General features: G+C 37.5%; 1 protein-coding gene across 1 annotated transcript in view; it reads right to left on the bottom strand.

Moving 5' to 3' along the window:
- KCNH7 (potassium voltage-gated channel subfamily H member 7) overlaps positions 1-15,104 on the bottom strand; it is a 685,804-nt gene that overhangs the window by 163,859 nt on the left and 506,841 nt on the right. Inside the window, exon 10 of the mRNA XM_077447576.1 lies at positions 9,430-9,629. Within this exon, the coding sequence (XP_077303702.1) occupies positions 9,430-9,629 (200 nt within the window). The remainder of the gene's footprint in view (positions 1-9,429; positions 9,630-15,104) is intronic.

Here is a 15,104-nt window from a genome sequence, read left to right as displayed (position 1 = left end):
CAAAATCTTTAGTCATATTATTTATTGTTCAAGGTACATGATATTAATTGGCCCGTGTCTTTGCAATCCAATAAATCTGATAAATATGTGATTGTTAGTGACTTGATAGTGAATAAATTTTTTTTTTTATTGTTATAGAGTCCATAGTTTCATTGATAAATTTATTGTGAGTAAACAGATGCTGGAAATTAATTAGGCCAGTGTGATTATATTTATTTTATTTTATTTTATGTTGATTAGCACACTGACTTGATTAATCGTGTAAACTGCTTGACAGACTAATGTTGGATGATGTCTTTAATACAATTTAGCACATTTACGTACCTTCTGAAGCCCATTAGACAATAGACATTTCTAAGAGCTAAAACACTCCCAGATTTTACTGTTCACCCCCATGGTCATAGAAGGGAGCTCTCAAATCCCAGCACATGCATGGTCAACTTTCTACTCCGCTTAGTTACTGGGGATGATGGAGATGATCATTAAAAGCTGGGAGTGTTCTAGCAACATCTTGACAACAAGTCAGGATGGGGGGATGCTCTCTCTGATAATTTTTCAGCAAGACATTGGGATGTTAGTAGATGGCCTACACCTATACCAAGTGTATAATACAACTTTAGTCAGAGCTGCACAGTTTGCTTTTATCTTGCCTGCAAAGTTAGTTTTTTGGTAAAGGTGAACTAACCCTTTAAGTTCAAGGCCTCTTCAGCTTTTTCAGAACTACATCATCCAACATGCCTAGCTAATGCTGCCAAATGGAAGACCACAGCTTACACCATTTAGCAAAATATTTTTGGAAGAATTGTCCTGAACAGTCTGGTTGTTTCCACTATTCTACCCTACTTTAAAGATAATCAGAATGGTTGTTTGGAGCGCATTCTTCAGGAACATGTATAAACAGGATTCAGTGTCTACATTGTAAATCAGTATCAAAACATCTTACTTTCACGCTGCATAACCTCCAACTGTCCCAGTTTTGGTTAAAAAGTTCAGATGTTTTGACCGAGGGTCCAGGGCATAGTAGAAATTGAATTGAGATTTGTCCAAAATGTGGGTGTTAGTCTGGGATAGGTTTCAAACAGTGGACGTAAAAAATCTTAGGACACTGGGAGGCATGCATCACTCAGATTCATGCAAACAAATGGCTTAAAGAGGTTCTCCATGAAACCAAGGGAGGTTGCTAAAAAATCTAAGGCCCTCAACTCAATATTATTCAAGGTCTGTTTGAAGCCTGAGCTGTAATCTAAAAGAAGCCATCTGAGATATTGAAGTTTTAAGAAAAAATGCCATATGCTTTGTATATATAAAAACCTATCTATATAACTAATCTATTTCAGCAAAGGTAATTTCAGATATGTGCTCAAACTTTAAATAACCCTGGCATCAATATGGAAGTTTTTTTAAATTATGAGTGGAATGAGGTGAGGTTTGGTCCTGCACAAGGTATTCATTGATGTCCATGAACCTGGGGGAGGAAGAGGGGCCTCAGGAAGTTCACATCAAAGCACAGCACTGATGGTTACAATATGGGGTATGGTGATGTCTCTCTGCTGAGAATACACGTAGAGGAATTGACCTCGTGAGGAATCAAAGACTTGCCTTCCAATACATAACTAGGAAATAAAGTTTTGAGTTTTTCATTGTAAAATGTAATACTAGCAAAAACATAGGATAGCATGGGGACAGGCTAAAGTTTTTACAGTTTTTTGTATCCCCAGTGAGGAGATAACTGTTCATTTCTCATCCCAGTGACAGTGGTTCAGAGGAATGGGAAATGATGGACAATCCCATAATGGGGATGCAGATAGCAAGAAAAACGCGTATCTAAAAAAAGATGGCTTTTTTTGAGCTCTCCAGCCTTGTTGACTTCAATATTCATAATTTTTGTCCTTTTGTCACATGAACAAAAGGGGATGGCGAACATCTAGCCAAGGAAATCTATGAAAACAATAAAAAGGTGACAAGATTTTTTTGTCTGGAGTTGCACATCACTAAATATTTTCCTGCAAGTGTACTGGTTTACATTTTTTTCCTGGAAACCTCTTTAAGCCATCATGAAAGAAAAAAAAAACTGCATTTCCCAAAAGGAAAAGCACAACTCAATCCAACATAAAAACAAGGCAAATATTCATTTAAAATACCTCCTGTTCTTACCAGTGGGTGTTGTTAATCCATGGATTAAAAGTTAGAGAAGGCACAAAAAGAGATAAAACTATTATAAGTATGTTAGAAGACAACAACAAAACAATACATCTGACAACTGCTACCAATCATACACTGCAGGTGAACACGCAGCTATACGATCACTAACAGGTGCTATATAACAGTGCTTCTCAACTCCAGTCCTCAAATAACCCCAAAAAGCCATGTTTTCAGTACATCCTGGCCATTCAATTAGTGTCACTGGATCAGCCATTATTACAGCTGTTCCCAGTGAAGTAGTATCAACTTACAGTATACAGAAAGACAAATTTTTGTTATGTTTATGTTTTGAATAGAGTAGGAAAGGGTTAAAAACCCCAGTTTTTGTGTCTGTATCTCACTTTTGACATTTCACTACACTTCTTCTCCCATAGATACAACAGGAGGTTAGAGGAACTATCTCCAAAATATCCTCTTGGACAGTAAAATCCTCTCTTAGACAGTTGAGACAAAAACAGCTTTCCCCATTGCAGGGTTTTCTCTCACCGCCTGTTTTGGTGACAACTGTAAAGTTTTGCATTTCCCATCACTCTTTTTCCTGGTGACAATGGTTACAGGAACAAATAGAGAGGGTGAATCACCCCAGCAGGGACACACACAGCAATTACAAGCTCATATGTGTTTTCAACACTTTCACATTCGATCTAAAACTAAAAAAGTATCGGATTTAGGATACACTTTACAGTTGGGATGTGTACCACTGGTGACAAAATGCAGCTGATGGCTTCTAAAATGGTGACTAAATGAAGCCAGCGGAGATAGACCTTCTAGTTTACAGCTTGTCTAGCTGCTTCTGTCTGAGAAGAGGACAATCTTCAGCAGAGGTCCCTTCAGCAGAGGTGCTTATTGCGTGTAACACTGCAGAAGATCACACATAGGAATATTTTTGAGCTCACATTGCTGCTTACCTACATTGTCTCTATAATTTAAGCTTCTTTTTAGACTGTTCTTTTTTGTAGTAAGGGACCTGTATTGGTCTCTTTAGTTAACTCATAGTGCTGTGTGAATCAATTGTCATGTATTGTGTTTTTTTTTTAAATAAAGAATGCTGTACTGTATATACTAGGCACTAAAAAACAGACACAAAACACAACGTAAAAGCAAAGTAAATAAAATAGACCACAACTATCATGATTCCTCTTGAAAATGTTGCAAATAATCCCCTTAGCTGCAATGTAAAGATCAGAGGAGCTTACGGAGGCTGATGTATGTCTAGGGGTATATGTAACAAAAATTTAAAAATGTGTTCTACTAGAGGGTGTCTGCTTTAAGAAAAATAATCAGAAAGGTCCACTACCTGTTGGCTCTGATGGCCATGCTAGAGAAAACCATGTCCTGGCTAAAAAAATGACTATCATGTGCATGGTATGGGAATCTGAACCATAAACTTATAGCACAGACAGAGATTTAAGTGTCAGAATTATTAGATAAAGCAGGTGCCATCTGATAGGTACTGGCAGCAGATAAAACCTTCTCTGCTATCACTGAGATGATGAATGTATACATATGTTACTTACAAATGATTACATATGTTACTTACAGATGATTACATATGTTACTTACAGTATACAATACAATGATTCTTAGGTGAATAAAATCTGTGAATCTTGCAGTGACAGAAATCCATAAAACATTATTTACTAAGATTTTCTGAGGACTTGAGTTCAGAAACACTATTCTTTAATCTTGGAGAACAGGAAAAGGGAGAGAGGTATCCAACAGTGTTGTAAGGAGTCACAATGAGTAAGGCCAGACCCTACAACTGCAGGCCCATAGCACCTCCTTTAACATCTCCAAATATCTTCTCCAATGCGCTGGGAACTCAGCAGTATTATGGAAGGGCGGCTTGCTAAACTAGTCTGATGTGTCCATGTTATTCCAGGTGTTGATTTTTAGCACTCTGAACCCAGTGCTGGTAGGTATTCAGTGGGACATTTGGTACTAAAATCAAGTTAGAAATAAATTAAGCACATTTCCGACCCCTACATTTAACCTAATCCTTAATATTTCATTACCTAAGCTATTAAACCTAGCTTCATGCTAACCCTTAACATTGAACCTTCTTTGGGCTCACCTTACATTCTAAGGGAGTTCTGTGTACCTGCTTGCCTCTTCACTTCATCTTAAAGGGGCCAGGTTCTGTGGGTCAAGGGTGGCTTACCTTTTCCCCCAGCTTGTGCTTCCCTCTTCGCTACCTAATACAAAAAAACTGCAATATATAGGCATAGCGAAAGGAAGGTGGGCCACCCATGACAACATAAGTTGTGTTTGACATTTGCCTAGCAGATAGTCTTGTTTTCTTTGGATGCCCAGGCACAATGAAGATAAAACAAGAATTGGAACCATAGATGAGGCCACCATGAAATCTTAATCCTAAATTTTAACTAAGGACTCAAGGTGTCTCTGTTGCTATTTTTAAAAATTCATAAAGAGACTTGCCTTTAAAGAATACTAGGTTACTCACTATATGCTGTGGTTCTTTTTCAATGGTCTCTATGTCACTACGGTGTCCTGTAGTGATGTAGGGGCCAGTGGATAAAAGTACAGAGCACAGAGGAAAACCAGGATTCAGACACTCCTGGAAGTGTCAAATGCAGCAAACTGTTCAACAAGCTTATCTCTTCAAGGCATCCAAGACTGGTGACACAGTAAATATTAATAATTTCTTTGCAGGCAGACAAGTGAGGAGGATGGAGGAATCCTACTGCAGTGCCATTGTATTTCGACAGCGATACATCTCTGCTGTCAGAATACACTGATCATTGGCTGCAGCTCCTGGTCAACAACAGTTTTACAACATTCCTTTTGAGCTTCTGTTAAGTGGGAACAGCCATACATGGATTGAAATTTCCATTTAACTGTAGCCAGCTTAAAGTGGTCCTAAAGTCACTTTTCTTAATTATAAACATATTATACATACCTACTCTGTGCAATAATATTGCACAGAGCGGCCCAGAAACTTATCTTCTGGGGTCCCCTCGCTGGCACTCCAGACTTCTCCTCTTTTTGGTGTGCCCCCATAGGGAAGACTTTTCCTCTGTAGGCACACCTGGGGGCTTGCTCCTATCCACTGACACACACACACAGCATAGCTGAGGCCCACATCCTCTCCCCCTTACTGGATTTGACTGACAGCAGCAGGAGCCAATGGCTCCCACTTCTGTTTGTCAGTCCTTGAAGAGTGAGAATAGTTTACTGCAGTCGGGCACAGTGCTGGATCGATCCAGGAATCAGGTAAGTGTTTAAAAGGGGAGGGGGGCACAGCAAGTCCCAAAACATTAAGGTAAAAGATGTTTTAGCTTTAAAACCACTTTAATCCTCTAAATCAGAGCTTGCACAAGAGGCAACACAAATTTTCAGAACAAAGTCCACAATTGCAGCCTCCATATTTCTCTCAGCACAGGTTTATCATTTTACCTGTACAACTGTAAGTACCTTTTACCATACCACTGATGCTTTCTTAACCCCTGCGAACCTAAACTTACCTTGTCAAGTATTCAAATTAGCAATATTGAAAACCCCTCTCCTTTGCTGAGAGCCACAGATTGATCCTTCTGGATAAGCAGAAAGCTTGTTCAGCTTCCCTCTTCTGATAGGAAGGGTACTATCCACTGGCACGTTCTGATTGGCTAACACTAGAGGGAAAACAATGTACCTCCTGCCACTGGAAAGCTAAATCTTCATGTTGGATCTTTCCCTACAAAATACAGGACACATCTGAGCAGTTCAACCATTTGCCCTCTAGGATTAAGGTGAATTGTTTTGGTGGTGAAAAAAGAGTTTGAGTAACAGTGAACGTGGTTAATAAGGAAGACCTTGATGCAGCCAGTGCGTTAGAGCTAGGGGGGAAGGTGCCAATAGTTAACAAATATATATCCAACAATCAATTTTCTAGTGTAGGTGAGACAGTGAAGGCAGGAATGTAAAAATGACATTGTGACATCATGCTCCTGGCTTAGTAAGTCAGTCATGGTGGTAAATGCCTAAAACACAGATTGCAAAACTTTCCTTGTACTCACAGCAGATGCACTGGCAATGGTATCTGAGCTGAACATTGAACATAAAGCTATCAAGTGTTCTGCTTAACATATATGCATATAGTATTATAGGCTTTATTTTCTGAAGGGGGAGAACATGAAAGTGGCCATGCAAGGCCCAATGGAAATGATTAGGAACTGCGTTTGTTTTCTAATGGTGAATGTTGTCTGATCGACTCTTCACTACCTACTAAGTTGCTGACCAAGAAAAAGCAGAAAAGAACCTAAGCTTTGCAGACTTTACCTGCAATTTTGTTTCAGGTCAGTAACTGATTAGATAGCAAGAATCAGGATGACACCATAGGAGCCAACACCTAGATACCCTGTCACCAAAGTGCTCATTATTGGCTGAGAATCGGCATTTAGCACATACTGTAACCCCTATGTCGGAGTCACAATTGACCCTTCCAGTAATGTTGAAGGCTCTCTCACTCCACAGCCCACAACTTGAGCCCATTCCTCACCCTGATGTCACCAGGGCACCAGCAGCTAAATAGGAAGCCTCATACATTACTGTACTTGGGAGCATGATAAGGTTTTCATCTACCATGGTCAGCGCCAATGTCAGAGGTGGCTCAGAATCAAAAAGAAGATTGCTGGGGAAAAAAAAGAACAGAAAGATACAAAACAGGGATGTAAAGAAGGTGCTAAATGCCTCCTTTCATTGCACATGTTAAGATTACGATAGGGTTTATTTACTAAAGGCAAAGTGCATTTGGAAGTGCAGACGCTGTAGATTTGAGGAGGACATGCAAGGAAAATAAAAAAACAGCATTTTTGCTTGCACATGATTGGATGATGAAATTTGCAGAGATTCCACTAATTTCAGAGCTACCCCTTATATTTAGAGCGACTGCATATTCAAGTGCACTTTCAGTGCATTTTCAAGTGCATTTGCAGTTCAAAGTGGATTTTCCTTTCGTAAATAACGCCCGATGTGTACTGTAGTGACAGGGTCTCTTTCAGAGGTAAGTTAGTATCAGCAGCTCCTACATCTATATTTTTACAAGATTTCTTTAGAATTATTACTAATTTAACATTCATATTTCTAAAAATACACATAACATATTAATTAAATGTTAACTTTGTAACTATTCTGATTTGTTACAGAACACTGCATATGACATTTAAACAACTATTTTCATTTGTGTCTTGTTCACATTACAACATACATTTCACACATGACTAGTTTTGCGTTTCATGCACATTTAACATTTACAATAGACTAAGTAGCTGTAAATATCCTTAAAAGCTAGCACATTGTCACATATGTGGATCAGAATCGGATTCACCAAGAATTTTACTATTGATTCACTGATGTTCAACCTTTATCATGCTACTAGCAGTGCTTAAGATTCTAAGCCTTGAGATGAAAGACTTCACATTGGCTAAAATGAAGGTCACTGCCCTTTGGAAGTGAAGAAGTCTTATTCTGTCAGTAGGTTTTGGGAATTTGCTAGGATTTCGGTAAGGTCTACTCAAGGACAAATACATGATAATATTCAGATTATTGGTTGATTATGTGAAAAAAATAAAAAAATAAAAACCCTTTACTGTTTTTAAAATTGTAAACCATACTTAGAGGTCTATTTATAAAAAAATAAACTACTGTGCCAATGTCCCAAGCATTTGCACAGCTGTCATACATCTTTGCTGCAACTTGTGTAATATCTTTACTGCCTATGATTGTCAGCTCCATCTAGTTGCCATTATGCAGTATTTTCCTGAAGTAATCAATCAGAAAAATACAGCATTATGGCCACTAGCAGGAGCTGACGATCATAGAACACGAACATGTTATACAAATAAAGGCAATTATTTGTGGCAGCTGTGCCAATGTTTGAGCCAGCAAGCTTTTTTTATTTTTATAAATAAATCCCTTAATTTTCTACTTATATAATTTAATCTGAATTACCGTATTCTCTTTCAGAGTACAATATTTCAGAAAGACATTATAAAGGTAATTCTTCAGATTTCAGGATGACTTCTGTGCCCAGTGCTGCAAATTTCTGTCTCTTGTTAAACATTTTATTGGTCATAAAGCCAATGCAGTGTCTAGTTAGCATTGTATTAGTATGGTTTAAAGATGTATAAAAAGTATAAAGGTCTCTCCTTCTGTTAAAAAAAAAAAGAAGTATAAAGGCCTTGCTACCCCGGCGACCAGCAGTGATCACCCATGACTGACTATGATCTTAGTTTTCTCATGGTGAAGCTGGAGTAAATGACTGCTAGACTAAGAAAGTACCCGTGTAGAGTCCTAAATTCCAAGGGAAGATTGAGCAGGTTAATATACTAACCATATGCATTTCACTTGTGTGTACCTGTCTATATATATATATCTATATATATATATATATATATCTATATATATATATATATACACATACAGCATGTACATACCTGAATCTTACATTTTAATACACCTCTGCTAAATATTGTTATCCTGGTTCTTAAACCTATCACAAGCCTTGTTAATTTGAATAGTATATAATGCAACACTGCATAAGCAAGATTCACATTTAGTGAACCTGAGTGTCAAAATAATTTGTAGATCAAGAGACATACAGTAGGTGTAAAAAAATTGGCCCAGCCTGGTCTCCACTTCCCAAGCCTCCCTTCTTCTATTCCACATAGAGAATACAACATATATTAAGGGTCAATAGGGAGGCTTGGACAATGGAAGGATGGGTCCAAGATCAACATTTTAAAGAAAAACTCAAGGCTTTTATGATTCCTTTATTATTATTTACTTATGTTTTTTTTTTTTTTTTTTACCCATACTCTCAGAATTGCCCAGTTTGTGACATTTCTATATTTATATATATGAGTCAGTATAATTCAATATGTTCTGAAGTTATATTATTAACAAGCAGCATACCACATCATTTTAAGGGTGATAGGAAAGGGTGTAATACAAACAAATATGACTGTTACACAATATTTTTGTGTTTTCATGTAGATTTTGTTATGACCGTTCCTATAGGGTGTACTGAAGAATGCAATGTAACAAGCTATGACTATTCCGTAGTGTTTCATTATTCTGGCTAATAAATGAGTGATTGTGTTGCCTTCAGCCAGAATCTGAACAAATGTTGAATGCATTCATGTAATTGCACACATGAAAAAGGCAATTCCTTGATCTCACACAAAACGTCTATCATTATGCATTTGTATCAGAGTAGCACCATACCATATTCATGTCAATGCCATTGGTGTAAGTCCAGGCGTGCTGGAAGTACTCTTCAAGCCTCTGGCGTAAGGGGTTGGGAATCTGATGAAACCTTATAAACTCTTTCACTCGTAGCATTTGCATATGGTAACGCGCAGTTCCTGAATATAATCTTTGGATTATTGCAGACACATTCCCAAAAATACTTGCATACATTAATGCTGGATTGAAAGGAAACAAAAAAATGACAGTGAGAAATTACATCAAATGGCATAAAACACATAAAAATACGCAAACATTCAGCAACTATAAAAATAATGCTCACCAGCCTTTAAGCGTTTTTTTTGTAAAGAAAAATTTAAGTTTTGTTAAGACATTTAGGTCCTTTTTTAAAATATTTTTGGAAGCTACAGATGTATTCATAACATTTTATATATGTTTTATTGTATACATGTTATATATTTAGATTGTGTATTATAAATTGTTCATTTTATTTGCTTAAATTTGATAAGAAATGTACACAAGGCCAAAACTAAAAATAATTCATCCATATAGAAGTGCAACCTGGCCCCAAGGCACTACACAGCCAATGTCTACTAGATATGCCACTGATTGCATTGTTTGCAATAATTAATTCCAGGCTCCTTTAATCAAGCAGTAATAGAAAAATGTGTAAAATAAATGCTATGAAGTTTAGTTTATGTTTTAAAACTAGAAAAATGGAAAAGAACAATATTGACAGTATGACATGTAGCTGCCTATACAACTGGTGTCAATAAATGGACAACTGACTCTACCCACAAGCAGCATAGGATGTATAGCCAGGATGAGTTTGATTCCACCCACCAGCAGCATAGGCTGTATGGCCAAGATGAGATTGACTCCTCCCACTAACAGCATAGGAAGTATGGCAAGGTTGAGCTTCACTCCACCCACCAGCCGCATAGGATGTATGTTCAAGATGAGTTTGACTTCACCAACCATCAGCATAGGATGTATGACCAAGTTGAACTTGACTCCACCCATCAGAAGCATAGAATGCACAATCAAACTAAGATGTTTTGCCCAGGGAGCTAAGTGTAAGCTTGTGGACCAGAATGAAAATTGCTTAGGGCCAGTAAAGATAAATCTGCTCCATCAGCTGACAAGCGAGAGTTAGATGGTTACAGTACTAGGTTTTTGAATATCTGAAAGCAGTTTGTCAGGCCACATTTTTCAAAATTACCTGGGGCTTGGATTTTAAGTAAGAAGTTTTCATTTTTGCCCAGACCTCAGCTTTAAATCTTTAGATCTGGTTGATAATGGTTAACAAATAATAATTGAGTGCAAACATCTGAAATGCTTGCTGTAGAGATTTTCCATTAAGAAAAATGTATGTGACTGAGGAGCAATAGTTCTTTTTTCTTAACAGAGAAAATCAAATTGTTCATTATGCAGATGCTTCAAACAAATGGCACTGAAGTTAAGAAAAAAAGTCAAAACAGGTCCACAATTTAGACAAGGACAATAACATTTCTCAAAAACAACCTATAAAGACATGGCTGCTCCAAAAGTGATATTTAAGTCTAACAAAAAATAATAAATAAATAATAAATAAATAAATAATAAAAATAAATAATGGAACAGTGAGACTTACGGCATTTTAAGAAGATGAAGAGTCCATAATTTACTGTATATTTGCACTAGGCAGTATACAGAAAAAAAATAATGATGTAGAGGAGCAGGCTAGCTAACATAAAATATTGTACCTTTTGTTGTACCTTCCAAACAAGATTTTGTTCAGTTTTACTTTAGAATGGCATACCATTCTATCAGCTAGACCTCTGTAATTGGTGCCATAAATTTTCTGCTCTCTATTGCTCTTATTATTATTAATAAAAAGAGATGCATTATTTGAACAAAAATGCACAGTATACTGGCAACACTAGCATATCCTCTGATTAATGAATGGAGGAGCCATAGTTTCTCATGAAAATTATTTTGATGATTGTAAATTGTAAGGTAAATTGTAGAAACACAAGGAATGTGGCTCAGCCTTTTCTTCTTTACTCTTTACTTACTTACTTTAGAGGGACAAAGCATTCACACTTCATGATCACCTTAACAGAGGATTCTCCATGAAGATACCTGAATGCATTACTACTGACCATTTTGGTAATCACCCAAAAATGTAATATTAGGTTACTTACTCTTATCTTACTTATCTTTAACCCTAACCCCTAACCTAAACCTGATCCTAATCATGAACCTCAATCCAAAACCTAAACTAAACCAAACCTTACCCTAAACTCCTAACTCTAAATAAAAACCTCAATATAACCCACAACATCAGGGTAGGACATAAATCATAATTCCTTAACTAATAAAAATGGTATTAGTGATACTGATACTGTTAATCGCAATGATCAGCTAAATAGCAATACCTGACATCCAATGTATGCATATTAAATGAAAGCTTAAAGAACACACAACTGACTATTCCAGAAATATCTTTAATTTAAAAGAATTTCAAAAGGTTGTGATATTCTGTTTATTTTATACAAGAGGAGCTTTAAATGTTCTCATTGCCAATTAGAAACATAGAAGCTGCCCCTGTTGACACGGTTTAGAAGGTGCAGACTTCAGGGCCACCAACTTTATCCTTTTATCGCAACTTGGTGACTGAGTAGGACACTTGCTGAACATATGCTTGCTCCATCTAAGTGACTTACTACAGCTGGCTATACGTGGTTAGATTTTCGTTCAAACGTTTCTGTTGAAAAATTGTGTATCAGAACCTTCTTCTTGCCACCCGTGAGTAAATTATTTTATTTGAAAGCCCTTAACCTGCAATTTTAATAGAATCCTAGACACATTAATAGGTTTTTATTACAATGCACAAATTTTCCCAAAAGAAAACCACATTCACAGTTAGAATTTTGGTTGTTTGAGAAAAAATGTCCATCCAGCACCTTTAAATTCTCCAGCCACAACAGTAACAAATTAACATTGATGTGACCTCATTAACTATTGAAAAATCAAATGATTGTTACAAAAACGGAAGTATTCTAACTACTAGAAGAGTGTTAGCAGAAAAAAATCAAGTCTGTCTTATTTTTTTGTTTTTACCTTTTTTTTTATTTTTATATATAGATCTATGTTTGACCCAGATATGATTAAATCAACGTACAGTTGACTGACTCCCTACCTATGCTGAAAGTCTATACTATTTTCAGTAAAATAATAATTTCTAAGGTTAGTTTTAAAGGAGGAGTTGGCAAGCCTGTAGATTCGGGAACTAGTGGCATTATTACTGGTATTTTTTATAGTACCAACAATTTACATGATATATTATATATTCTATTTATTCACATCAGTCACTGTCCACAAGGATCTAAGGTTCCGACCTCACGTACATACATTAACATTCTGGGGAAAATCTGGGCAGGAGCTATTAACCTTTGTTGTGTGGTATGAAACCAGAGTACCTGGAGAAAATCCACACAAGCACAGGGAGAACATGTGAACTCCATATGGGTGTTGCCTGCTTGGGATTCAAACCAAGGATCCTCGTACTGCAAGGCAGAAGTACAAACCACTAAGCCACTGTGCTGATTTTACTAGTGTATGGCAATAGTGAAGTAAGTGTAAAGACAACCCTGAACTTGCACCTTAAACAACAATTCAACATTGGTGGCCCCATGCTTTCTAACTACCTGGTTCCCTTCAAAAGTAGCAATGTACAAGGGAGCAGTGTGGGATAAAACTTGTCCCTATGTTGTCCACGTCAGATTAGGGATTCACATTTTACAGCAATCTGACTTCAATATACAAGCTTATAAAAAAAAAAAGCAGGAAACAATTCACCTTTGTCAACAAACAAAACATGTTTCCTGCTTTGTAGTTCATGCCAAGTTTTTCGAGACAGAACATGTAATATTCTCCTGATATTTATACTAATGAAACCTATTTCTAGTTCATTAATCATAGCACGATACCTTCTGAGACTCAAAGACCTTAAAATCCTGACAGAGCTAATTAGCAGTTGGTTTAAAGGTCTCGCTGGGGAGAATTATAGATCACCTTCTTGCACTTAGGCTACAATTATCAAGGCTGGCTATAATCGGAGGTCCATAATACTCCACAGCGGCAAAAGCAGACAAGCCAATTGGTTTCAATTTGATAGATTTAGTGAGGAATGTGGGAGTTCTAGGCTTGTTTTATAACCTTCCATTCCAATTAATTCCCTATCCAGAATGACATGGATAAAAATCAATTTTAGATTTCTTTCTAGTATTGACTTGATGTTATCTACTCATCTTTGCAATCTTGGTAAACTACTAGGTAAAGTCAGAAATTGCTGTATAGCTTGCTCTCCTTTTAGAAGTATAAGTTAGGTCATTATTTTTTCACATTCACTTTGTATTCAGAAAAGCGTCCTCACAATTTAAATCCAGCAAAACGTCTTTTGTTTAATTTTGGCAAAATTAGGCCAAGGATTAAAACCAGGGTCTCTGCACCTTCTGTAGTCATCTCAGCTAAATGCCACCAACTAGCCATGATAGAAAATTAAAGCCCCGTACACACGAGCAGACTTTTCAACATCCAAAGTCCGACGGACTGATTCCGTCAGACTATTCGATCGTGTGTGGGCTGCAACGGACTTTTGACTCGCCAAAGTCTGAAGGACTTTAGAATATGGAACATGCTTCAAATTTTTCCGAAGGAACTCCGCCGGACCCGGTCCCTTCGAAAAATTCGCTCGTGTGTATGCTATTCCGACAGACTAAAACCGACGCTAGGGCAGCTATTGGCTACTGGCTATGAACTTCCTTATTCGAATCCAGTCGTACGTCATCACGTTCGAATCCGTCGGAGTTTAGTGTGATTGTGTGTGGCCAAGTCCGCTCAGCCGAAAAGTCCGTCAGAACTCTGTCGGAACTCCGGCAGAACTCCGGCAGAACTCCTTCGGAAGTCTGTCGGACATAAGTCCTCTCGTGTGTACGGGGCTTAAGAGAACTCTGCAACCTCAGGGAAATAAAACAATAAAGTAGGATTTGGAAGGGTCAGAACTTCTGTCCGTTTTTTACTGCTGTGTCCACACTCAACACATTTCCCCTTACTTCTTGTCCTTGTGACACTATGCATGGCGGAGTATCAGCAGGAGAAAGGTGATCTCCCCAACAGGCACTCCAACAAGAATACAAAACAAAAAGTGTCTAACCCTTTCATATACTGTCAGGTGTTAGCTCACCTTTCACTTTTTTTTGTAAGGGTGAACTAACACTTTAAGGGGTCAGTCTACCTAAAAGTAATATTAAAGTGATATTAAACCCTCAGTTTTTAAGCACTTTCAGCAACTGAGTACTGATGCTGTGTACTTAACTTGTTTATCTCTTAACACTTTTACTGCCACCTTTAAACATGTGTGCAAAAAAAAAAACAGCAAAATTGTTGTTGGCAGCAATAGGGTTAATCCTTACCTCTGTTCCAGTTTATGATGATGGCATGACGCTGCCCCAGGTCTGCGGTTTTAAGATGGTCCTTTCTTATGTAGTATCCTATGGAGACACCTTTGCATGCAGGGACAACAACTGTATCTCTCTATACTGTGTGCATCAATAGAAACAGATAGCCCCATGACCTAGCATGGCAAGGCACTCCACTGCTCCTTCTTTCCTCCTCATCCTCCCTTCTTCAAGCTAACAGACTGACTG

Source organism: Lithobates pipiens, unplaced genomic scaffold (assembly GCF_037356315.1).
Source record: "Lithobates pipiens isolate NorthernLeopardFrog02 unplaced genomic scaffold, aLitPip1_a1.2 Scaffold_22, whole genome shotgun sequence".
In the NCBI taxonomy this organism is placed as follows: Eukaryota; Metazoa; Chordata; class Amphibia; order Anura; family Ranidae; genus Lithobates; species Lithobates pipiens.
Note: the sequence above shows the minus strand (reverse complement) of the source record. Positions and strands in the feature narration are given on the sequence as shown.